The 27,080-nt window shown below is 39.2% G+C and overlaps 1 protein-coding gene across 1 annotated transcript in view; it reads right to left on the bottom strand.

The window, feature by feature from the left end:
- Positions 1-542: 542 nt before the first annotated feature.
- LOC118800643 overlaps positions 543-27,080 on the bottom strand; it is a 57,311-nt gene continuing 30,773 nt past the window's right edge. Inside the window, 7 exon segments of the mRNA XM_036560900.1 lie at positions 543-2,455; positions 2,775-2,821; positions 9,498-9,671; positions 16,314-16,487; positions 16,733-16,906; positions 23,978-25,311; positions 25,313-26,084. Of these exon segments, the coding sequence (XP_036416793.1) occupies positions 1,917-2,455; positions 2,775-2,821; positions 9,498-9,671; positions 16,314-16,487; positions 16,733-16,906; positions 23,978-25,311; positions 25,313-26,084 (3,214 nt within the window). The 3' untranslated portion in view covers positions 543-1,916.

The raw sequence follows: 27,080 nt of genomic DNA, 5'->3' as shown, positions 1-27,080 counted from the left end.
CAGGATACACGAAGCTGGGCCACCTTATGAGTACTGGAACAGCGGCTGTGAGTGAGAGGACGGGGATCAGGTCCGGTCGTCTGCTGGATCAGGTGATGGCAGAGGTACAGAGGTCACTGTTAGCTGACTACCTGAAGTTCCTAAATGACCCATCTGTCACCGCCCAGTGGAGGCAAGGCTGTCAGCATGATTTTCCTGAACTGACTGTTAGCCCTGCTGTGGAGTGGACTGAGGATGAGAGGTGTCTCCTTTCCTTCACCACTCCAGTACTAGGTGCCTTCTCCTTGTTTGGGAGGAAGACATTGTACTTGGTATGTGTGAAGGTGTCCCAGGCACACTTTGTGGATGGTGTTTTATTGACAAGGTGGTCTGAGTTGTTTGACGCTGACTCCTCCCCGAAGGGCTGCTGGCGGGTCCTGTATAAGCGTCCGATTGATAAACGGACAGCTGACCTCCAGTGGAGGATCGTGCATGGAGCAATAGCTACAAACAGACATCAGGTGCACCTCGATCCAAGTGTTGGGGAGGGCGGCCTCTTTTGCCCATAAATTGAGTCCCTCTTTTACTTATTTGTGCAATGGGTGATCTGTTCTCCTTGTTAACTGAATGGTTCTCGTCATTGGGTGAGGCTTTCTCCTTTCAGCTTTTTATTTTTGGGCCCAAATACACAGTAAGGAGGAAAAATGTCTTAGTTTTACTAAACTTTTTATCTGGTACAGCAAAGCTAGCCATCTGGAAGACAGGGAAGAACCAGATGCTGGGTCAGGGAGCGGTGGGCGTGGTAGCTGTGTTCCTGGGGTTGGTGGCTGCACGACTGAGAATGGAGCATGCTTACTATAATTTGGTGGGGAAGTTGCCAGAGATCCTGAGCATTTGGGGTATTAATGAAGTCCTGAGGAAAGCCAAAGCCCCAGCCCCCATCATGTGCACCTTCTACAGAGGTACCATTGAGAGCATCCTGACCAGCTGCATCACTGTGTGGTATGGCACCTGCACCGTGTCCTGCCGCGAGACACTCCAGCGCATCGTGAGAGATATACAGCTCCCGTCTCACCCGAAAAGCCCTCTGCATGGCAGGTGATCCCACTCACCCACTACACAGCTTCTTCAGCCTGCTGCCATCAGGAAGGAGACTGCGGAGTCTCCGGGCCAGGACCAGCAAACTGGGGGACAGCTTCATCCACCAGGCTGTCAGGAAGCTCAACTCTCTTCCTCCTTTGCCCCCCCTCCCCCACTTCTGCCCCCCTACACACAAAGTTTGAACCAAAGCACAGGTTCCTGACCCCCACTCCCCAATACTGAGCACATTCTCAGGGACGGTTATGCACTCATCACTTTAACTGCTCCATAAGCTCATCCTATTGCACTACTGTTTCCATTTGCACTAATATACCCATAGACCTTAATCTGTATGTGCCTATGTCACTTTAATGTTAATTTCAGAACCTTCTTATATTTATATTATTTTTATCATTTTATTTTTCTACAATTAGTGTTTATTTTTATGATTAGTGTTTAGTGTTTACTTAGTGTCTATTTAAATTCACACTGTCTACCATCTATTTAATGTTATTGCTACACCATGGGGTCTGAGAGTAACGCAATTTCAATGCTCTGTATGTCCTGTACATATTGTACTATTGACAATAAAAAGCTGACTTGACTTGACTATGCACAGTTGATGATGTTGGCAGTCTATGGTTGGCATTTTGATTGTGGGTGTTGTTTTAAATTTATGTTGCAGTTATTCTTTATTTTTTCATTTTTTTTCTAACATGTGAGATTTTGAGTGACAACCTTGGTATGTTCGTAGGTTTTTGATTGTCTCAATAAAAGAGTTTTTAAAATTCAAATTCTCTCTTTCTCTCTGTCTCTTTCTCTCTCTGTCTGTATCTCTCTCTCACTCTCTGTAGAGGTTATTCTATCTCACACAGACTCACTGAGGATTCAGGATAAACCCAGAATCCAGCGTAGAGTGGTTCAGTGAATGTGGTGGTGAATGTGTGTAGATGGGTCAGTGTGTGTGTATTAGGGGAGATGGTGTAGAAGGACAGAGTGTTGGACCCCCAGTCCAGATACACTCCTACTGTGTTAGGGGGGGATGGGGTGGCAGGTAGGACAGTTCTCTGTTTATTGTGATAGAGAGAGTAACTGTTATTAGAGCAGATCAGACTCCAGGAGTGATTATTGATTCCAAACACACAGTCTTCACTGTGTCCTTTCCTCCTGATTCCTCTGTATGATACTGATATATAAACCAATCCGCTCCACTGAACCTCCCAGTAACAGCGTCCAGTCAGACTCTCCACACTCAGAACCTGAGACCAGTGATCAAATCTGTCTGGATGATCTGGATAACGCTGATCATCTCTCACCCACTTCACTTTTCTGTTCCTCTCAGACAGAGAGAGATTTCTGTACACTGTGTTTGGATCCAGAGTGAGATTAACAGCATCTGTACACACACACACACAGAGACAGAAGAGACACAACACAGAGAAAAATCAATGTGTGTGTGTGTGTGTGACTGTAAGATATGGGTGTGTATATGTGTTTGTATGATTATATATATATATATATATATATATATATATATATATATATATATATATATATATATATATATATATATATATAGTGTATGTGTTTGTGTGTATAGTGTATTATGGGTGTAAAGTGTGTTTGTATGTGTGGGTATAGTCTGTGTGTGTGTGTGTGAGTGTATGTATGTATGTATGTATGTGTGAGTGTGAATGTGTTTGTGTGTGTGTTACATTTCTTAAGTCCTGGTTTCGTCCTGATCTTTCCTCCATGATCCACCCTGAAGAACAAACACACACATTTATACATTCAATAAACTTCATGTCAAATCAAAACTAAACTAAAATAAAGACTAAAACAGATCATTACAGTATAAAACACTCTTCAGACCTTACAGTTCAAATAAAACTAAACTAAAATAAAGAGTAAAACATCAAACTGATCAATCTCACTGTTAGGCTAGTTAACTCTAAATCGCACTGATAGGCTAGTTAGGTGTAAATCACATTGCAAGGCTAGTTAGATCTAAATCACACTACTAGGCTAGTTAGCTGCAAATCACAGTGTTAGGCTAGTTAGCTGTAAATCACACTGCTCGGCTAGTTAGCTCTAATTTACACTGCTAGGATAGTTAGCTGTAAATCACATTACAGGGCTAGTTAGCTGTAAATGACAGTGTTAGGCTAGTTAGCTGTAAATCACAGTGTTAGGCTAGGTAGCTATAAATCAAACTACTAGGTTAATTATCTCTAAATCAAACTCCTAGGCTAATTAGCTCTAAATCACATTGCTAGGCTAGTTAGCTGTAAATCAAACTACTAGGCTAATTAGCTCTAAATCAAACTACTAGGCTAATTAGCTCTAAATCACATTACTAGGCTAGTTAGCTATAAACTAAACTACTAGGCTAATTAGCTCTAAATCACATTGCTAGGCTAGTTAGCTATAAATCAAACTGCTAGGCTAATTAGCTCTAAATCACATTGCTAGCCTAGTTAGCTATAAATCAAACTACTAGGCTAATTAGCTCTAAATCAAACTACTAGGCTAATTAGCTCTAAATCACATTACTAGGCTAGTTACCACTAAATCAAATTGCTAGGCTCGTTAGCTATAAATCAAACTGCTAGGCTAATTAGCTATAAATCAAACTGCTGGGCTAATTAGCTACAAATCACACTGCTAAGCTAGTTAGCTCTAAATCAAACTGCTAAGCTTGTTAGCTCTAAATCACTTTGCTAGGCTAGTTACCTCTAAATCACATGTCTAGGCTAGTTAGTATTTGTAACTCAATTCAAAGAGAGCAGCCTAGCTTAGCACAACACAACCTAAGCTAGCACAGCTAGATGTTTTAGCCTAGCCATTTTTATTTTACTTATTTTTATATATACATGTACATTTTAATTTTTCTATTTTTACTTCTGTTTTTTAATTCTCATTTTTATACTTTTTACTTTTTACACTTGTATTTTTTATTTTATAATGCTTTAATTATTTTATTTTATTATTCTTTTTAGTTAATATATCTGTGAAATGCTGAGTGAGGAGGACTGGGAAATTCAGACGCTCAGTAAAGGCCATCAGTGTCTGGGCAACTTCCACGCCGACCAGAGGTCACCTGAACCAGGCCAGACCAGCCAGTTACACCGGAGACTTTCATGGTCTCCCCCGCCTGTGGAGTCTGGGAACGCCAGCAACGCAGAAGACGGCCTGGATGCCCACCACCACCTCAGTCTGAACTCACCACCAGCAACAGATTCAAAGTACTGAGCTCTCTCTCCTCCTCTGCTTCTCCCTCAACCAACGTTTTAGTAATCGGAGACTCGATCGTGAGGAACGTGAACTCGGCTCCAGCTAAAGGTGAAGCCTCTGTTTTATCCCTCTCTGGTTGGATACTGGTTCTGTCATTGTGCACACGGAAGTAAACAACACACGAGATCGAGAGAGCGAAGGTTTAAAGGACCATTTTACAGCACTTTTGCGTAGCGTACAGGAACAAACAACAGCCAGAGCTGTAGTTTCTGGCTCTCTGCCAACACTTAGAAGAGGAAGAGAGATTTTTAGCAGACTCTATGTGCTAAACAAGTGGCTGAAAAGGTGGACTGAGGTCAATAACTTGGGTTTTACTGAGAGTTGGAACATTTTTGGGAAAGTCCTTCTCTTTATCACAGAGACAGACTCCACCTAAGTCTCCACTGATCTACATTTTTATCTTCGAACTACAAGAAAGGAATCAGTAAAATGTGATGTTAAAATAGAGAAGTAAAGAAATCAAACAGCAGCTCATCTGGTACTTCTCTATTCAAACTGTAGTAAGCAGTCGAAATGCAGTACGAACTTCAGGAACTAAAGGAATAAATAATTAAAGTAAGTTGAAGTTTGTAAGTTTGTTGCACCGTAACAGAGTCAGATAGAGATTTTAGAACAGCACTGCTGAATGTAGGAACACTAACTGTCTCACTAACCAGCACTGTCAATCATCTTATTTCTGAACAGAAACTGGATTTTATGATATTGAAACCTGGCTTAGTTCAGACGGGGCAGTTTCCCTGATTGAAACTGCTCCACAGAATTATGATTTTATCCATACTGTATGGAAAGCAAGAAGGGAGGTGGTCTAGCTGTGGTTTTTCCAGTATTTTTAATTGTATTAAAAACAATTAAAAACAGTATTTTTAAAATGCATTTGGAACAGTTTCTTCTTTTGAATATCTTGTGGTTCTACTTAAAGGTCAGGAACCAGTGTTGCTGGTGGTTGTTTATCGTCCATCCAAATACACACCTCCTTCTTACCAGAACTGTCTGAACTACTGTCTGTGTAACTAATCATGATCGGATTCTACTGACGGTGATTTTAATGTTCACATTGACACAGAAATAGTCCAACACACACTCACTGTCACACTTTAGATTTAGTCTGTCATGAGGTTTATTTATTAATGTAACTGAAATCCTTGATATCACGATCTCTGATCACTACTGTGGGTTTTTAGTATGTCTGCTTCTGTTGGCAAAAAAGATGGAAATACTAAAATGAAGAAAAAGCGGTATTTTAATATCAACAGCAGCTGCTTTTTGTAACGCTCTACATTACAAACCTCCTCTACATGTTAACTCAACAGTGCATGACATGTTCAACAATTTTAACTGTAAACTAAGATCTGTTCTAGATAATGTTGCACCAGAAAAGACTAAAAAGAAGTCCTTGACCACAAAAATGCCATGGAAAAATGAATAGATAAACCCATTGAAAAAGGACGCAAAGCAGAACAGAAGTGGAGGAAAAACTAAACTAACTATTCACTATGAAATTCTTAAAAATCATATTAATATTTATAACAATGCAGTACAGAGACAGAAATACTATTCAAAACTTATTAATGACAACAGACAATTTATATTTTTATTTTAATAATTTAATTCTATTTTTAATAATTGATCGCCTGTTAAATCCTAAATTAACCAATGATTATCATTGAGACTTCAACATCAAAATGTAATGATTTTGCATTATGTTTAATACAAAAATCACTAACATTCAGTCACATTCAGTCACTCCAAAACTACCAATAGACTCTATTTTTATTCAACAGCAAAACACTATAAATAGTTTTAAAAAGATAACTGAGACAGAACCTTAGAAAGTTGTCATGCAGTTAAATTCCTCCACCTGTGGTTTAGATCCTGTTCCAACAGCATTTTTAAAGAAGTATTTGACACCCTTTGTACCAGGTGTGCTGGACATTGTAAACTGTTCTTTGGAAACCGGCACTTTTTTGGAACTTTGTTAAACTGGTTCTCTACATATTTAACTGGAAATTAGTATTTTGTAAACATAGGTGAACATATCTCTGATAAGCATGATATTCTCTGTGGTGTACCACAAGGCTCTGTACTAGGTCCACTTATGTTTTCTCTGTATATGCTGCCACTGGGTCAGATTATAAGGAAGCAGGGCATCAACATTCATAGTTATGCAGATGATATACAGCTGTATATAACTGTGGCTCCAAATGTCAGTTCAGTAGATAAGCTCGCTATCTGTCTGTCCAGCATAATTAGCAAAGACAGAAATAATTATAATTAGTAGTGAAGCAAAGAGGAAAAAGATGATTGAAAGACTCGGAAATCTGGCTCTACAAATAAAAACTGAAGGTAGGAATTTTGGTGTAACTCTAGACTCTGATTTAACTTTTAAAAGCATATATTAATAATATTAACAAAACTGCTTTTTATCATTTAAGGAATGTAGCACAAGTTCGACCTGATCTCTGTCTGCAAGATGCTAGAAATTGGTCCATGCTTTTGTGTTTTCTCGACTTGACTACTGTATTGCTTTGTTCACAGGACGTCCTGCAAGTACAACCAACAAATTACAACTTGTGCAAAACACAACAGCGAGAATTTTAACACAAACTAGAAAACAGGATCATATTAGACCAGTTTTAGCATCACTGCTCTGGCTGCCTGTCTCTTTTAGAATCCACTACACAATATTACTACTAATTTTTAAATCTCTTAATGGTTTAGCACCTTCATATGTCTCTGAGTGCTGATAGAGGATGTTCCTAATCCAGCTTTAAGATCATCCAGTGCTGCCTGCTCCATGTTCCACGCATGAAACTTAAAAAGAGCAGACAGGCAGCGTTTTGTTTTTAATGCACCAAAGATCTGGAACACATTACTGATAAACATCCGTCAGGCTCCTCCAGTCCTCCAGTGTTTTAAAAACCGGTTAAAAACATATTTCTTTGTTTTAGCGTTTTATTCGTTTTTCGTTGTTTTCTTTGTTTTTACTGTAATATTACTATTTCTTTTATGTTGTTAATTGCATTTTTATTGTCTTTTTTCTTTTTAGTTTTATCTTGTGCTTTATTAACTGTATTTACTAATATATCCATTTTCTGCTATTTATTATTTGTTTATTATATTTTGTTTTTATTTTTGATTATCTTTTTCCTTTTCTTTCTCTGTTGTTTTTACATTGTATTGTAAAACACTTTGAGCTGCATTTTTAATGTATGAAAGGTGCTATATAAATAAACATTATTATTATCATTATTATTATTAGTAGTAGTAGTAGTAGTAGTATTCAGTTGTTTCTGTGTGTAAATAACAGTTAATCTACACTTTTCCTTTACAACAAACAGCACAAAAGGACCTAAAGCCAAACACAGAGTCTCCTCTCACAGTGAGAGTTCAGTTTAATGTACCAAAGGCACTGGTTGTTGGTGCCGCACTCAGAGATGTGTGATGAGTGTGTTGGTGAAGAAGGAGACACAGGGGAGGCTACAGAATAACACAAATAACACACATATATATTTTAGATTAACAGAACAACAACATTAACAACATTAAACCACAACAACTTCCCTTTTTACAGGGGCGGAGCCACAGCGCAGCTCTGCATACCATGCCTATAAAGCTCCTTCCCAAAACCATTGCTGTGACAGTATTATATGAACAATAAGAACACAGGATAGTGAGGAGCTCACAGCATTAATTCTTAAGTCTGGAGCTGTAACACGGTCATTATAATGAAGTTTATGATTAGTTTGTGAAACTGTGAAACAAAGCTATTTCCTGATTTTTCCACTGACAATAACAGAACTATACATGAGAATTGTCCCATTTTCCTGTTTCTCAGTACTGTTTCTTAAATAAAAATGGAATGATTCAAAGATACACAGACCTCTATAGCACAAAAAAGACTTCAGTCATATGTAGAGCCATCTACAGCATATTGTCTATCAATATGAAGAACGAATTCACCATGAAAAGAGTTTTTTAATCATGCAAATCGTTCTTTTTGTGTTCCTAGTTCAATACAGAACCACTGTCTTTACTAAAGGACCCTTGAAGAACCACCTTCTTTTTGTGAGAAGGTTTGATAGCGAGTGTGAGAGAGTTTGATAGTGAGTGTGAGAGAGTTTGATACTGAATGTGAGAGAGTTTGGTAGCGTGTGTGAGAGAGTTTGATAGCAAGTGTGAGAGAGTTTGATAGCGAGTGTGAGAGTTTGAAAATGAGTGTGAGAGAGTTTGATAGTGAGTGTGAGAGAGTTTGATAGTGTGTGTGAGAGGTATTGATAGTGAGTGTGAGAGTTTGATAGCGAGTGTGAGAGAGTTTGATAGTGAGTGTGAGAGAGTTTGATAGTGAGTGTGAGAGGGTTTGATAGCGAGTGTGAGAGAGTTTGATAGTGAGTGTGAGAGGCAAGTTAGAATTTTGGACTAAATGGCCTCTCATGAGTCTGTAAGAAGTTAAACTCAGTGTGGAAGATGTGTTCAGTCATTCTGAACCACCTTCTTTTTGTGAGAAGGTTTGATAGCGAGTGTGAGAGAGTTTGATAGTGAGTGTGAGAGAGTTTGATAGTGAGTGTGAGAGAGTTTGATAGCGAGTGTGAGAGAGTTTGATACTGAATGTGAGAGAGTTTGATACTGAATGTGAGAGAGTTTGGTAGCGAGTGTAAGAGAGTTTGATTCTGAATGTGAGAGAGTTTGATAGCGAGTGTGAGAGAGTTTGATAGCATGTTTGAGAGAGTTTGATAGCATGTGTGAGAGAGTTTGATAGTGAGTGTGAGAGGTTTGATAGCGAGTGTAAGAGAGTTTGATAGTAAGTGTGAGAGGCAAGTTAGAATTTTGGACTAAATGGCCTCTCATGAGTCTGTAAGAAGTTAAACTCAGTGTGGAAGATGTGTTCAGTCATTCTGTAAGAAGTTAAACTCAGTGTGTAAGATGTGTTCAGTCTGTAAGAAGTTAAACTCAGTGTGTAAGACGTGTTCAGTCTGTAAGAAGCTAAACTCAGTGTGTAAGACGTGTTCAGTCTGTAAGAAGCTAAACTCAGTGTGTAAGATGTGTTCAGTCGCAATTCAAAAAGAAACACATATACCGTAATACATTACAGTCAGTAATGTGGATAAATACAGTCTGTGTAGAGAGACAGTAAGTCAGTAACTCACTGTAGTTTCTCCAGTTTACAGTGTGGATCCTCCAGTAGATCAGACAGCAGCTTCACTCCAGACTCTCCTGGGTGATTATAAGTCAGATCCAGTTCTCTCAGGTGGGAGGGGTTTGATTTCAGAGCTGAAGCCAGAGAAGAACAGCCTTCATCTGTAACCATACAGCCAGACAATCTGCAGAAAGGAAAGAAAAAGAGGGACAGATGGCATTTACATACAGCAAAATCCAGCGGCAAATTTTCAAAAAAATCTATTTAAAAATGGGTTGCAAATGACAAAGATAGCCCCACTGAAGCCCACCCGCTGGATGTGCAAAGATGTGCAAAAAAAATTTTTACATTTTACAATTTCTAAACGGATTTCTGTGAAGCTGCTTTGTGACAACATCAGTTGTAAAAAGCGCTATACAAATAAATTTGATTTGATTTGATTTGAATTTTCATTAATATTAGACATGTCCCATCCAATACATCCTTGCACTTCCTGGCCCTGGGAAGTTTAAAGACAGCAAAAACAGGACAGAGCAACAAATAACAGGTATAAAGATTAAAAGACTGGTATCTGTAACAATGTATCCGCTATCACATTGTCAGTACCTTTGACAAATATCAAGAACATAGGAGAGGGTGTTACCAGTAAAGGTGGTGACACATCACAGTATGCACACCCCCCAGCCAGGCTTTTTAAAAAAGAAAATAAATAAAAAAATAAATAAATAACAGGCTATTCTTAGCACCTCAGAGATGCCCGAGTCAAGTGCTTCACATACGATCATCAGTAAAAAATAACAAACTAAAACAAAAAAGGGCCTACATGACCAAATGGACATCCTGCGGTACCTACCAAGGGAGAAGGCTTCCAACACACAAAATATGAAACTAACTGGCAACAAAACTAATTATGAGCCCAATGCTAACAGGAAATATTTTTAATTTAACCTTACCACACTCACCCCACCTCCTCAAAAAATTCTAGCAAACCCCAGCGAGGATATATTAGCCAGGAAAAAGCGCAGCCAAAAACAAACAAGTCCCCTCACTGTTACAGACCAGCCTCCAGCCAGTCCATAACAAACAGTTGAGGAAGATGATGAGGCTCCAGCTATCCACATCGGAAAGCCTTTTAAAGAGACCCAAACACCTGCACACTGGTGTGTCTCAGCCAATTAGGTCCAAGCTCTGCCTCCCAATTTCACCTGCAACACATTCAGGACAAAACAAACCAAATGGCCCAAAGGATCATCACAATATTTATCAACACTCTGACACAGAACAGGACGGAACAAAAACACAAACTGACTCAACATCTTCACATCTTCACACACATCTTCACAATTACAACATGATAAAAATCTCATTATGATTCAGAGCTTCAGGAGATTTGATCAGCAAAAAAATTTGTGAAGCAGAAACATTTTCCTCCTGGAAGCATCACAGAGTTAATATATAGATAAATAGGCATCCAGGAAATTACATAAACACCATTAAAGTAAACCAAATTTTAATCAGAAGGAAACATTACCTGTGGCCTCATCACAAAAGCCAATGTCTGAGACATTTAAAACAACATCTAGATGAACCAGAGGCATTTTGGAAGCAAGAGCTGTTTGCTGATCAAGGATGAAAAATGGAACTCTTTGGCCACCAACATTGGGGTAGTAACTAAAAAAAGAATAAGCCGCTAATTACTTCTTTAAAAATTAAATGTGATTAAATTACTTATTACTACCTGAAAAAGTAATCTCACTACACTTTACTTGTATGTTACTCTGTAACCTATTTCTGCTCCTCCGTCTATTTCACCCTGGGTTGTGACAGCTTTCAAACCCATAGTTCCACAGTTCACATCTGCCTCAGAGTGACTGAGCTTCTGCTTTTTGAAGAGTGTTCTAAGTTTGTTCCTTTCACTTCTCTAATTTTCTCTGTTAGTTTAATAATTTTTTGAGTTCAGCTCTGCACTTGAGTTTGTGTTTGTCTACAGTAGGTGACATGCCTTGTTGTACATTGGTCTCTAGTATTAGAGGCCTAAGTTTGATTCTTGCACAGGGCCAGTCAGCTCCATTACAGGAGCTCACTCTGCTGGCCTGAGCACTGAGACATTTAGCTTAAATAAAGTTCAAACGCTGTTCAAATTCAAACACTGAATTTTCATTACTTTCTTTCATCTTTCTCCTCCTTCTAATCTAATGTCCTATAAATGTCCCATCTCTATCTTCAGCCCAGGTGACTGAGAGGAAGGAGAACACTGTTGTTTTCCTCTGATTTTGCATTTTTGTCACACTAAATGCATAGGATACTCATATAAAATGTAATAAGACAAAGAGAACTTGAGGAAAAACAAAGAAGTTTTCAGAAGTTCATTTAAAAAAGTAACTGCCCCTAAACTTAAATAATTGGTTGAGCCATCTTTTGCAAGAACAACTGTAACCAAACAGCCAAGTCATTTGGTCCACTCTGTTTTTGCTTAAATTCAGCCAATGCTTTTGGGCATGAGGTGTCACAGCATGTCAATGAGTTTAAGTCAGGACTTTGACTAGGCCACTCAATAACCTTAATCTTGTTTGAGCCATCCAAAGATGGACTTACTCTTGTGCTTGGGATTGTTGTCTTGCTGCATAACCCAATTATGCTTGAACTTCAGATCATCATTGATGACTAAACATTCTCCTGTAGGATCCTGTAGTTAAGAGCAGAATTCATGGTTCTGTTAATTATGGCAAGTCACTGAGGCCCTAAAGTAGCAAAGCACCCCCACACCATCACACTACCACCTCCATGTTTCACAGTTGGTATGTTTTTCTTATTGTGGAATGCTGACTTAGCTTTAAACCAGATGTCATGGCACCCCTGTTTTCCAAAATGTTCCACTTTTGACTCATTAATCCACAAAACCCTATTTCAAAAGGTTTGGGGGTCATCAAGGCATTTTTTGGCGAATGTGAGGCAAGCCTGTATGTTTGTCTTGGTTAGCCATGGTTTTTGCCTTGCAGCTCTCCCACTGATATCATTTTTCTCCAGTCTCTTTCTAAAGAAGTCATGGATGCTTATGTAAGACGAGTGAGGCCTGCAGTTTCTTAGATGGTTGTCTGGATTCTTTCGTGACTTCCTGGATGAATTGTCATTTGGAGGAATTTTGGTAGGCAGACCACTTTCTAAGAAGACTGACCACAGTTCCAAGTTTTTTCTATTTGGAGATAATGGCTCTCACTTTAGTTCACTGAAGTCCCTGTGCATCAGACATGGCTTTGTAACCAGACTGATTTCACATCTTTTCTGGAATTTCTTTTGATCATGGTGTAGTTGCTGCTTGTTGAGATATTTTGGCCTACATAACATTGTTGGAGTTATGTAAGTGGTGTTTAGATTCAACAGGGCTGGGAGTGATCAAATCTGGGTGTGTCTATTTTAATTCATCCCAAATATCAAGTAAATATCATTAACTGACTTAATGAGTAACTCAGTGGGCAATTACCTTTTCACATAGAGCCAGTTGGTGTTAGATAACTGTTTTCCCCTAATAAATGAAATCACTTAAAATCAGAGTTTTACATATAAGCATGTTCCTCTTATGTCATGTTATGTTTTGTGTGGTTATCTAAAACAGTTTAGTGTGACGAATATTCAAAATTGAGGAAATCAGAAAATACTTTTCCACAGCACTGTACATATGTAAATGTTCGTGTTTATATTATATTAATAGCCAATACATATTAAACTAAATGCTTAAACAGAGCTTAGGTGCAACAAAGTAGTGAAATATAGCAAATTGAATGAATGCACTTTAGAGTCCTGTACTGTAAAAATGGCGTTTCCCATAATGTTGAAAAGAAAGTAACATGCCTGCCTTTTTGAGTGTGCAGAATCTCAAACTGTGAGTTAACAGATCAATTCTTTTTGTCTTAGATCCTGTTAGCTTTTTATAGAAATGTAATAAAATCTCAGTTTTAGGGCAGCCACGTTAATGTAAGTTAAAACAAATCATTTTACAGTGAATAGGGGAGCGTATCACCCAATAAGTTTCTAATAATTTCTTTTTTTTTAGCTTATTTTGCACAAATATGTTACAGATTTACTACACAGCTTATCAAAAAGTGTAATTGTAATCGTATTAGGTATCACACATCCACCTGGCTCTGAGACACACTCGGACTCACCTGATTCCTGACCTTCCCTTGCGCTCCAATCAGGGCTCTCACTCACCAGAGTACTGATTCTGTTCACCTGTTTTGTGTGTCATATGATCCTTTTAGTTTAGTTTATAAGCTCGGGCTTTAGCAGAGACACTTTGCGAGGTATTGTATCACTTTTGATCTACTGAGCGTTCTATTGTTGTTTGACTCCTGTCTTTGACCATTACTGCCTATATTCTCGACTGTTCCGTTTTGCCTGACCCTTTGGATTGTTTGCCTTTCATGATATCACTGTTTATGACATTTTTGCCTGTTTTCTCGAATCTGCCTTTTTGCCTGACCCTTTTGGATTTTTGCCTGTTGTTATGTTTTTGTACTGGTTGTGTTTTCTGGATTTGACCCACGTTTGTTTTTTGACCACGAAACTGGACTTTGATCCTATCAGTAAAGCCTCCTTTGATCTATTTAACCATGAGTGTCTGACTCTTTCTGGCACGTTACATTAGAATATTTTACCTAATTGTGCTCCAATTACTCTGTTGTTGAGATGCTGTAAACAGACATTATTCACATTGTATTAGGATTTGGGTGAGGATTAGAACCTGGGTTAAATTCATCGCCAGGGTGAGGGTTAGTTTTAGGCTTTGGGATGATGTTATGGTTAGGTTTAGGGTCAGGGTTAGTTTTACGTAGATTGAGCTGAATTTATATTTATGCTTGTATAATTAATTAAATGTAAATTGAATGAAAGATAGGCATCTACAGCGGGCTCTCCAAATAGAGTTACATAATAATAAAATTAAAAGTAAAAGAACTAACATCATATCAATAGCAGGCTGAGTGGAGATGGTTCGAGTTTAAAAGTTTAAAATGATGGAGTGACACCAGCAAGTGAAGCTTTAGAGTTTCTGCAATGTACTCCAGTCACTAAAAGCAGATTTTCTCAGTTCAGTAAAAACTGTAAGAACATGACAGGTGATCCAGTCACAAGAGCGATTAAAAGAGCTGAATATTTTCTGCAATTCCTGAGGATCTTAAGAAATGCCATTACATGTAAATTATTTAGTGCCCCCTGTGGCAGCCCCTAAAACATGTTATTAGGCCAGGCCTGTTCACATTTTTTGTGATCAAGTTTTTATTTGTTTTTATCTTTTCGATCAAGACATTTCAGTACAAAACTATGTACATATCAAGGGTGTGTCCAAAAAAAGACTCACATGAGACTTGGTCTACCTTGAGTAGAGAAAGTACAGGACAGATGATCCATACCTTCCTAACACAGCCGACGGCCTACAGACATTGGAGCACAGTATTCTCAAGTATCCCTGCACCCACAAGCCTCCAATCATACGCCACACCCTATGCCTTAGAGCTTTTATCCAGAGTTTTGAGGCCTGTTCATATTTTATACTACATATATGCAATCAGGCTATGAGTTTGTGAGAGTGACACAGTGGATTATTTTTGGTTAGCTGTTCCAACATAAACCGATTTCTTATTCCTTCCACAACTCAAAGCTGTCACTTTGAAGCAGTGGGTTTCTTCCGTCAGTTACAGCACTGTTACAGTGTACACGTGTGTTTATATGTTTTTATGTATAGCCATAGTCTGGGTTTGCTATGGAGAGAAAGTATATGTCCTTTCACATGTGTTTTCTTCTATTCTCCAACATGTGTTATTCTTTTCTTGTGTCAGCTGTATTTACTTACAGTTGTATGTCCTTTTGTTTTTGTCCCTCCTGAGGTGAGGACATTGCCTCTTGTAACCTTGACCCCTTCACCTTCTCTTCTAACTTTTCATCCTTCCTCCTTTCAACGTCTTCCCTTCTCTATTTGTTCCCTCCCCTGACCCTCAGTATCTCTACCTAAACCATGTCAGACTGTATGTTCATTGGACTGGTGACAGACCGATGACCAAGCTGTGTCTGTGCATGATTCTCTGCAAACATGTGAATAAACCTCGAGATCTGAAGATCCAGTCTCCTGACTCTTCCTGATGAATTTCTAACACTATGTGCTAAGGCTGCTAGGCTCACCACAATGCTGAAATAGCAGCACACTGATCATGATGTTCAGATCTTTTTTTTTTTTTTGGAAAAAGACTTTTTGAGCAAAGTCTTTTACCTTCTAAAAAAGAAATTAAATTTCAAATAAATTACAACTAATATATTGTAAAACTATTTAAAGAATGTGGGTGTAAATAGTTTGTGAATCATTTCCTTAGGAAATGTACTTCTTTGACTTTTTTAAAAGCAAAGCTATCAACTGTGTCTTCAAATCTATTTTTAAACTAAAGTATGTTTAAGTTTCAGTGCAAAAACATTTCACTACACAACTAAATTTAGAGTCGTTTCATGTAGTCTGTGATCATTACTTAGCCTAGCACAGCACATGATAAATACTAGCCATTACATTAATGTTTTTGAAAGTAATTACCATGAGCTTAATAGAGGAAACAAGAAAACTAACAAAACAACTAAAAAGTTAGTGTTCATTTTTACTGGTGTTTAGTCTAGTTTATTATAACAGAGAGAAATGAGAAAACATGACATGACAACTCACTACACATTCATTACAGGAATAGAGAGACAAACAACAGAAAAAACGATGTTAAGTTATTGATTTGCCAGTTCATTGATTCTTTCTTTAAGTTTTATTCATTTAGGATTTAATTCACAGAAAACTCACCTGAGTGTCTCCAGTTTACAGAATGAACTCTTCAGTCCAGCAGAGAGCAGCTCCACTCCTGAATCCTGCAAGTCATTGTTGCTGAGGTCCAGCTCTCTCAGGGAAGAGTTTGGTGATTGTAGGACTGATCCCAGATTTTCACAAGCTTTCGCACCAAGACTACAGATATGTAGTCTGAGAACAGGCGTTATAATGTAGTCAAAGAAGGATTTATGAATACAGTAACAAAACAGGTATATCATATTGTTTAGATAACATACTACAAATTCTTTGTGTATTTTTATATTACAGTCAGGGTTAGAGTGAGAGAAACAACAGAATTCCAAAATACTAAATAATTCTCTTCATATTTTAGGTTAACATTTTATAGTATCTTATCAGTTTATTTCCATTCAAGAATTAATTCTCAGGAAGTTCACCTGAGTCTCTCCAGTTTACAGTGTGAGTTGTTCAGTCCAGCAGAGAGCAGCTCCACACCTGAATCCTGAAGGTCATTGTTACTCAGGTCTAGCTCTTTCAGAGATGAGTTGACAGATTGTAGAGCTGATGATAGATTCTCACAGGAATTTGTGGTGAGACCACACCCACCTAGTCTGGAAAAATCAGAATATAGTACATAGTGTAATCAGGAGAACTGTAATAGAATTACTTTACTCACCATATGCTACTTTGTCCTCACTTTCAGAAATAAGTAACCAAGACATTCATTGCTTCATTATTCATTCATGTGATCCCATTTAAAACAGAAAACACAGCTATTGTTTTTCATCTCTAAGTAGAAGTTCCTGTTTATGACCATAAAAAGCCCACAAAAATTCAGCCTATATATGATTTAATTAAACTTAGAACAGATCTTGCAAAATACTGAAAGAAGCATTTCTGAGTAAACCAAGTGAAAAAGTATATCACGGTTTTTCAGCAGCACCTTATACTTTTAGTGTGTTTTTATATTTCAAGGATGGCTAGAGAAAGAGATTCAGTAGAAGTCTAAAACCATGTGAAATGAATATTAAATATTGAGCATGAATCAGAACATACTAGTTCAGCTCTGCAGCCCGGCAACAGGCTGCCACACAACCATAAGCAGCCAAGCCCATGCTTGACAGATGGCAAAAAGATCTTTTATCTGCTTATTTATTTTTTATTTATTTCCAAATATGAAGTTCAATTACATTTTACATTTACAGTTATGTCTCTTTTACCTTTCTGATGACTCTTCCACGTATATGATGTTTGTGCAAAAACGCTGCACAAACTAGGAGGACTAGCATCACTATTTCCAGGCAAATCTTCCTGTAGGTCCTTGGCAGTGATGTAGGGATTTTACTCTGCGTACCTGACTATTTCTCAGGATCTTTCCAATCTTGAATTTACTTTAGAAGTGTTTAATGTCTTTTCCTTAATGGCATTTCAGACAGTACAAATTACAAGCAGGAAGCCATACTTAGCATGACCCCTCCCCTAACACTATAACTCTATAGTGTTAGCAGGACCCCTCCCCTAACACTATAACCTCTCCCCTAACACTATAGGGGTATAAAAGTAGAGCCACACTTAGAGTGACCCCTCCAGTAACACTACAACGGTGTAAAACTAGAGCTACATTTAGCGTGTCCCATCCCCTAACACTTTAACGCCACAAAATTAGAGCCATACTTAGCGTGACCCCTCCCCTCACACTATAACACTAGAAAACTAGAGCCATACTTAGCGTGACCCCTCCCCTGACAGTATAACGGTATAAAAACGAGAGCCACACTTAGCTTGACACCTCACCTAACACTATAATGATATAAAACTAGAGCGATATTTAGCGCGACCCTTCCCCTAACACTATAACGGTATAAAACTAGGCCCACACTTAGCGTGATCCCTCCCCTAAAACTTTAACGGTATAAAAACTAGAGGCATACTTAGCGTGACGCCTTGCCTAACACAATAACGCTATAAAAACTAGAGCCATACTTAGCGTGACCCCTCCCCTAACAGTATAACACTATAAAACTAGAGCCATACTTAGCGTGACCCCTCCCCTAACACTATAACGCTATAAAAACTAGAGCCATACTTAGCGTGATCCCTCCCCTAACATTATAATGGTATAAAACTAGAACAATACTTAGCGTGACCCCTCCCCTAACACTATAACGCTGTAAAACTAGAGTCATACTTAGCGTGACCCCTCCTCTAACACTAAACCCTATAAAACTAGAGCCATGCCTAACGTGACCCCTCCCCTAACACTATAACAGTATAAAAACTAGAGCCATACTTAGCATGACCCTCCCCCCACCACTATAACAGTATAAAACTAGAGCCATACTTAGCGTGACCCCTCTCCTAACACTTTACCGGTATAAAAACTAGAGTCATACTTAGCGTGACCCCTCCTCTAACACTAAACATTATAAATCTAGAGCCATGCTTAGTGTGACCCCTCCCCTAACACTATAACACTATAAAAACTAGAGCCATACTTAGCGTGACCCCTCCTCTCACAGTACTTAGTGTGACCCATCCCCTAACACTATAACACTGTAAAACTAGAGCCATACTTAGCATGACCCCTCCCCTAACACTATAACGCTGTAAAACTAGAGCCATACTTAGAGTGACCCCTCTCCTAACACTATAACAGTATAAAAACTAGAGCCATACTTAGTGTGACCCCTCTCCTAACACTACAACGCTATAAAACTAGAGCCATACTTAGCGTGACCCCTCCCCTAACACTATAACACTAGAAAACTCGAGTCGTACTTAGCGTGACCCCTCCCCTAACACTACAACGCTATAAAACTAGAGCCATACTTAGTGTGACCCCTCCCCTAACACTATAACACTGTAAAACTAGAGCCAAACTTAGCGTGACCCCTCCCCTAACAGTATAACACTATAAAACTAGAGCCAAACTTAGCGTGACCCTTCCCCTAACACTATAGCGGTATAAAAACTAGAGCCATACTTAGCGTGACCCCTCCTCTCACAGTACTTAACGTGTCCCATCCCCTAACACTATAAAACTAGAGCCATACTTAGCGTGACCCCTCCCCTAACACTATAACACTAGAAAACTAGAGCCATACTTAGCGTGACCCCTCCCCCAACACTATAAAGCTGTAAAACTAGAGCCATACTTAGCGTGACCCCTCTCCTAACACTATAACAGTATAAAAACTAGAGCCATACTTAGTGTGACCCCTCTCCTAACACTATAACGGTATAAAACAAGAGCCATACTTTGCGTGACCCCTCTCCTAACACTATAACGCTGTAAAACTAGAGCCATACTTAGCGTGACCCCTCCCCTAACACTATAACACTAGAAAACTCGAGTCGTACTTAGCGTGACCCCTCCCCTAACACTACAACGCTATAAAACTAGAGCCATACTTAGTGTGACCCCTCCCCTAACACTATAACACTGTAAAACTAGAGCCAAACTTAGCGTGACCCCTCCCCTAACAGTATAACACTGTAAAACTAGAGCCAAACTTAGCGTGACCCTTCCCCTAACACTATGAGGCTATAAAACTAGAGCCATACTTAGCATGACCCCTCCCCTAACAGTATAACGCTATAAAACTAGAGCCATACTTAGCGTGACCCCTCCCCTAACACTATAGCGGTATAAAAACTAGAGCCATACTTAGCGTGACCCCTCCTCTCACAGTGCTTAACGTGACCCATCCCCTAACACTATAAAACTAGAGCCATACTTCGTGTGACCCCTCCCCTAACACTATAACACTGTAAAACTAGAGCCATACTTAGCATGACCCCTCCCCCAACACTATAATGCTGTAAAACTAGAGCCATACTTAGCGTGACCCCTCTCCTAACACTATAACAGTATAAAAACTAGAGCCATACTTAGTGTGACCCCTCTCCTAACACTATAACGGTATAAAACAAGAGCCATACTTTGCGTGACCCCTCTCCTAACACTATAACGCTGTAAAACTAGAGCCATACTTAGCGTGACCCCTCCCCTAACACTATAACACTAGAAAACTCGAGTTGTACTTAGCGTGACCCCTCCCCTAACACTGCAACGCTATAAAACTAGAGCCATACTTAGTGTGACCCCTCCCCTAACACTATAACACTGTAAAACTAGAGCCAAACTTAGCGTGACCCCTCCCCTAACAGTATAACACTGTAAAACTAGAGCCAAACTTAGCGTGACCCTTCCCCTAACACTATGAGGCTATAAAACTAGAGCCATACTTAGCATGACCCCTCCCCTAACAGTATAACGCTATAAAACTAGAGCCATACTTAGCGTGACCCCTCCCCTAACACTATAGCGGTATAAAAACTAGAGCCATACTTAGCGTGACCCCTCCTCTCACAGTACTTAACGTGTCCCATCCCCTAACACTATAAAACTAGAGCCATACTTCGCGTGACCCCTCCCCTAACACTATAACACTAGAAAACTAGAGCCATACTTAGCGTGACCCCTCCCCCAATACTATAATGCTGTAAAACTAGAGCCATACTTAGCGTGACCCCTCTCCTAACACTATAACAGTATAAAAACTAGAGCCATACTCAGTGTGACCCCTCTCCTAACACTATAACGGTATAAAACAAGAGCCATACTTTGCGTGACCCCTCTCCTAACACTATAACGCTGTAAAACTAGAGCCATACTTAGCGTGACCCCTCCCCTAACACTATAACACTAGAAAACTCGAGTCGTACTTAGCGTGACCCCTCCCCTAACACTACAACGCTATAAAACTAGAGCCATACTTAGTGTGACCCCTCCCCTAACACTATAACACTGTAAAACTAGAGCCAAACTTAGCGTGACCCCTCCCCTAACAGTATAACACTGTAAAACTAGAGCCAAACTTAGCGTGACCCTTCCCCTAACACTATGAGGCTATAAAACTAGAGCCATACTTAGCATGACCCCTCCCCTAACAGTATAACGCTATAAAACTAGAGCCATACTTAGCATGACCCCTCCCCTAACACTATAGCGGTATAAAAACTAGAGCCATACTTAGCGTGACCCCTCCTCTCACAGTACTTAACGTGACCCATCCCCTAACACTATAAAACTAGAGCCATACTTCGTGTGACCCCTCCCCTAACACTATAACACTAGAAAACTAGAGCCATACTTAGCGTGATCCCTCCCCTAACACTATAATGCTGTAAAACTAGAGCCATACTTAGCGTGACCCCTCCCCTAACACCATAACGCTGTAAAACTAGGGCCATACTTAGCGTGACCCCTCCCCCAACACTATAACGCTATAAAAACTAGAGCCATACTTAGCGTGACCTCTATCTTAACACTATAACACTATAAAAACTAGAGCCATACTTAGCGTGACCCCTCCTCTCACAGTACTTAGCATGACCCATCCCCTAACACTATAACACTATAAAACTAGAGCCATACTTAGCGTGACCCCTCCCCTAACACTATAACACTAGAAAACTAGAGCCATACTTAGCATGACCCCTCCCCTAACACTATAACGCTGTAAAACTAGAGCCATACTTAGCGTGACCCCTCCCCTAACACTATAACGCTGTAAAACTAGAGCCATACTTAGCATGACCCCTCCCCTAACACTATAACGCTATAAAAACTAGAACCATACTTAGCGTTACCCCTCCCCTAACACTATAACATGTGACATGTAATTGAACTGTTTAATTAATGATTGTTTTATGCTTTTAGTAGGAAATGTGAAGTATGTAAAAAGCAGATCTTAAGTAATCAGCTCGAGCCATGTCTATTATAAAAGTCCTCCTGTGTAATTCTACACAGTTGAAGGTGTTTAGAGTAAAACATGACTTGAACTTTATTTAAGAATTCTATTTACTGTTGGTATAATAATAATATGGTTAATTGAAGAACATGTAAATTAGCCTTGTTTTATATAACATATAATTATTTTTTCTAGATAATGGTATCCAAATAAGCTACTGTTCAACACTGCTTATTCAAGATTTTCTCAGTTATATGTTTTATCAAAATGTTCAAATACTTACAGTGTAAATGTAATCAGTTATAATTAATAAATCGAATAATTCCATGCTTATTGTTCGTAAAACTGAAGAGTTCTATCACAATGTCACTATCACTGTATACCACAGTAAGCAAGCAAGCAAGCAAGCAAAGTTTATTTATATAGCGCTTTTTACAACAGGTGTTGTCACAAAGCAGCTTTACAAGGAAATCAGCATTACAGAAAGAAATCCGGGTCCAAGCCCCCATGAGCAAGCCAGAGGCGACAGTGGCAAGGAAAAACTCCCTAAGAGAAACAGGAAGGAACCTTGAGAGGAACCAAGACTCAGAAGGGGAACCCATCCTCCTCTGGTCGACACCAGATAGCAAACATTGTTAGTATAAAGTATTATAGTACAAAAACAGGGAAAACAGGTGGAGCAAATGATTAATTTGATTAGTTTAGTTTATGCAGCAGCAGCGGCAGCAGCAGCAGCAGTAGCATCAGTGGGGTCAGGTTGTGAGGGTGAGGTTTGCACGGCGAGCAGTGGCACCCGATCAAGGCAGAAGAGGCAGCAGCATCAGAACGCACAGGATGGGCATCTGTTTAACTCGGCAAAGAAAAGAAAGAAAGGAAAAACACACAGAGAGTCAGTTCTATTATGGGTGATTGATTAATTTGATTAGTTTAAATGATTGATTAGTTCAAATAATTAATTTTGATTAGTTTAGTTCATGCAGCAACAGCAGCAGCATCAGTGGGGTCAGGTTGTGAGGGTGAGGTTTGCACGGCGTTGTACAGCAGGAGGCTCAATGGTGGTAAGCCGGTCCAGAGGGCTGGCGAGCAGTGGCACCCGATCAAGGCAGAAGAGGCAGCAGCATCAGAACGCACAGGATGGGCAGCTTGTTCAACTCGGCAAAGAAAAGAAAGGAAAAACACACAGAGAGTCAGTTCTGTAATGGGTGACTCATCACAAATTACAGTGTTAGCAGAGCAGCAGTGACTCTGGCAGGTATATGACTGACAGGGAAAACTAATTACCAAAGGCTTGACTATACAAGTAAGTTTTTAGCTTAGACTTAAACACTGAGGCTGTGTCTGAGTCCCGAACATTAACAGGAAGATTATTCCAAAGCTGGGGGGCTTTGTATGAGAAAGCTCTCCCCCCTGACGTAACTTTATTATTTCTAGGTACTAATAGAAAGCCAGCACCTTGTGATCTAAGTAGGCGTGATGGTTCATAGTGAGAGAGAAGTTCACTAAGGTACTGAGGGGTGAGTCCGTTTAGCGCTTTGTAAGTCAGTAAGAGAATTTTATAATCAATGCGAAATTTAACTGGTAACCAGTGGAAGGTTGATAAAACTGGGCTGATATGGTCAAACTTTCTGGTTCTAGTAAGAACTCTGGCTGCAGCGTTCTGGAGTAGCTGAAGCTTGTTAAGGCAACTGTTTTACTGACAATATAACTGACAATATAACAATCAGTCCTAACTCCAAAAATAGGGGTTTCTAATAAAGTGGCCAAGCAGTGAACCTGCAGCTCTTCATAATAACTAAAACTATAATAACTAAAATTAATTTTTTATTGTCTAATTGAAGATCTACTTTAGAACTAATGTGTTCAGCCCTAATCAATCATCAATAATCCAATATTAATCTGTTGTATTAATGTAGATGTAACACTCACCGAGCTTTTCTGCATACAGTCAGAGCTGGGATCAGTCTCCTATAACCCTCCTCTGATGTGTTGTATTTCTTCAGGTCCAATTCATCCAGAACCTCCTCTGAGTTCAGGATCATATAGGCTAGTGCTGAACACTGTCCAGGAGAGAGCTCCTCCTCTGAGTGTCTCTCTGATTTTAGATACTCCCGAATCTCTCTGGAGAGAGACTGGTCTTTCATTTCAGACAGACAGAGGAACAGATTGATGGATCTCTCAGTGGAGATGATGGATCTCTTAGAGTAGATGTCATATTGTTCACCATCTCCTTTGATTAACCTCTTGATGTGCTCTGTAGTTCTCTCTGAGCTGCTCTGTGTTGGGGTCAGTAGACCCTGTAGGCGTCTCTGATTGGACTCCAGTGAGATGCCCAACAGGAAACGGAGGAAAAGATCCAGGTGTCCATTTTGACTCTCTACAGCTTTATTTACTGCTCCCTTCAGAACCTCATCCAGAGGAACTTTCTCAGATCTCTTTTTCTGTTGGTTAAATAACCTTACTAGAACATTCTCAGGTCTCTTTTTCTGTTGGTTAAATAACCTTACTAGAACATTCTCAGGTCTCTTTTTCTGTTGGTTAAAGAAACTTACTTGAACATTCTCAGACCACTCACTGCTTAGTGAGTTAAATATCTGCAGTTCCTCCATGTTTTTGCTCTCATAGCAGTGAAACACATAAACAGCAGCCAGGAACTCCTGAAAGCTCAGATGAACAAAGCAGTAGACCTTCCTCTGGTAAAGCACACATTCCTCCCTAAAGATCTCAGCGAAAATCCCAGAATACACTGAGGCCTCAGTGACATCAATGCTGCTCTCTCTCAGGTCCTCTTCATAGAACATCGCATTGCCCTTCATTAGCTGTTTGAAAGCCAGTTCAGCCAGTTTCAGAAGAATGGTTCTGTTGGACTCCAGCAGGTTCTTTGGGTTTCTCCTCTTTTTCTTCTCATACTTCTCGTTCTTCATGTTTGTCTGAGTGAGCAGGAAGTGTGAGTACATTTCAGTCAGAGTTTTAGGGATTTCTGTATGATGCTGTTTCATGATTTGCTGAAGAACAGTGGCTGAGATCCAGCAGAAGACTGGAATGTGGCACATGATGTGGAGGCTCCTCGCTCTCTTAATGTGTGAGATGATTCTCTTGGCTTGGTCTTCATCACTGATCCTCTTCCTGAAGTACTCCTCCTTCTGTGGGTCACTGAATCCCTGAATTTCTGTCACACGCTTGATGCATTTAGGAGGGATCGGATTGGCTGCTGCTGGTCGGGAGGTTATCCAGATGTGAACAGAGGGAAGTAGCTCTCCTTTTGATGAGGTTGGTCATCAACACACCCACTGATGATGTCATGGTGATGTCAGATACTTTCTCACACTGTTCAAAGTTCAGTGGAATTCTACTTTCATCCAGACCATCAAATATAAACACAGCTTTGAGCTGATCATAAATCTTTGGGTCCAGATCTTTGAGCTCAGGATGGAAGTCACACAGAAGTCCATGAAGACTGTATTGATCATCTTTAATCAGGTTCAACTCCCGGAACGGAAGCACAAACATGAGCTCTACATCCTGATTGGCTTTTCCTTCAGCCCAGTCCAGAATGAACTTCTGCACAGAGACAGTTTTTCCAATTCCAGCGATGCCTTTAGTCAGAACACTTCTGAGCTCTGGCTCTTTTGGTCTGTTATCTTCTTTTCTTTCTTTGTGTCTGAGACTGTCAGCCTTCACAGCTCTAATGTTCTCTTCTAGTGTTTCTCCTTCAGGACCTTGTAGAGGTTTAAAGATATCTAAGCAGTTGATTGGAGAGTCTTGTAAGCGTCTTCTGGATGTTTTCTCCATCTGTAGAACCTCATGTTCTTCATTCACTCCTTCACTCTCTCCCTCTATGATGTAGAGCTGTGTGTAAATCCTGTTCAGGAGGGTTTTATTCTCTTCTGTTCTGATTCCCTCAAATAAGCTCTCGTACTTGTTCTTCATGCTGGTTTTGTGTCTCTCTAAGACTCTGTGAAGGACATCATCATCCACTGGTTGGTGAATATCTGCCAGAGTGTTTGTCTGCAGTGCTGTTTGTGTGGAGTGCTGCCTAATCAGGACCAAACACAGTAACATAAACATCATTAACACAAATACCCATAATAACCTTCTGATAATTTATTTAATTAGATTTGTGCTATTATTTTACCTCAGATTCCCACGATAACTTTACATGTTGTGCTTTTGATTTCTACAAAACTAACAATTATAAATATTCCCAGACGATAATGTAACAATATAATATAAAATATATATCATTATAAATATATAATATTCATCGAGATTAAACTGGGTTTTAAATATTGTAGAATTAGTTATTAATAGTTAAACGTTCACTAACCCACACTGTGATCTGAGCAGCAGTCAGTCAGAATCAAACCTGTACTGAGGCATGTGGCACTGTTTGGGTCTAACTAAGCTGATATTAAGTTAGCCAGTTAGACTCTGCAGACATCTTAATGACATAAATCTCAGGGTACAGTGAAAATAACCAACCTGTTTGTAGAAGCTGCTCAGCAAATTGTTTTTGAGCATGTTGAAAGTGACATTATTGTTATTATTTATTATTATTATTATTATTATTATTATTATTATTTAACAACACAATCTAAATAAAGCATAAATCAAATTAAAGTAATGCATTCATGAATAAATAAATTAATAAAAATTCAAAATAAATGGAAATATGTAAAAACAATAAATTCCTGAAAAACAAAGTTTATAAAAATGTCATTACTCAATTTACATTTTGTACTGTGATTTTCTGCCGCTACTGTTAAATTGTTTTTGTTGCAATAAACATCATCAAATATTGTTAGTAATTATTGGTTAACATAAGTCTCTAAATGAATGGAAGTAAATGTGGAGCTTCTCTGAAATGAACATTTCACACTTGAGGCACTCATGTCTATGAACTGGAAGAGCAAATGGTGAGGGCTTGAAGTAAAACAGCTCCCCCTTCTGGATGTTTACAAACATAAGCTAATAACTTCCTTTCACCTTCTTTAAACCTAATAATCAAAGCATATCTGTTTGTTTTCTTATA

Source organism: Colossoma macropomum, unplaced genomic scaffold, assembly GCF_904425465.1.
Source record: "Colossoma macropomum unplaced genomic scaffold, Colossoma_macropomum, whole genome shotgun sequence".
Taxonomy (NCBI): domain Eukaryota; kingdom Metazoa; phylum Chordata; class Actinopteri; order Characiformes; family Serrasalmidae; genus Colossoma; species Colossoma macropomum.
The sequence above is the reverse complement of the archived record's forward strand: the minus strand, read 5'-3'. Positions and strand labels throughout refer to the sequence as shown.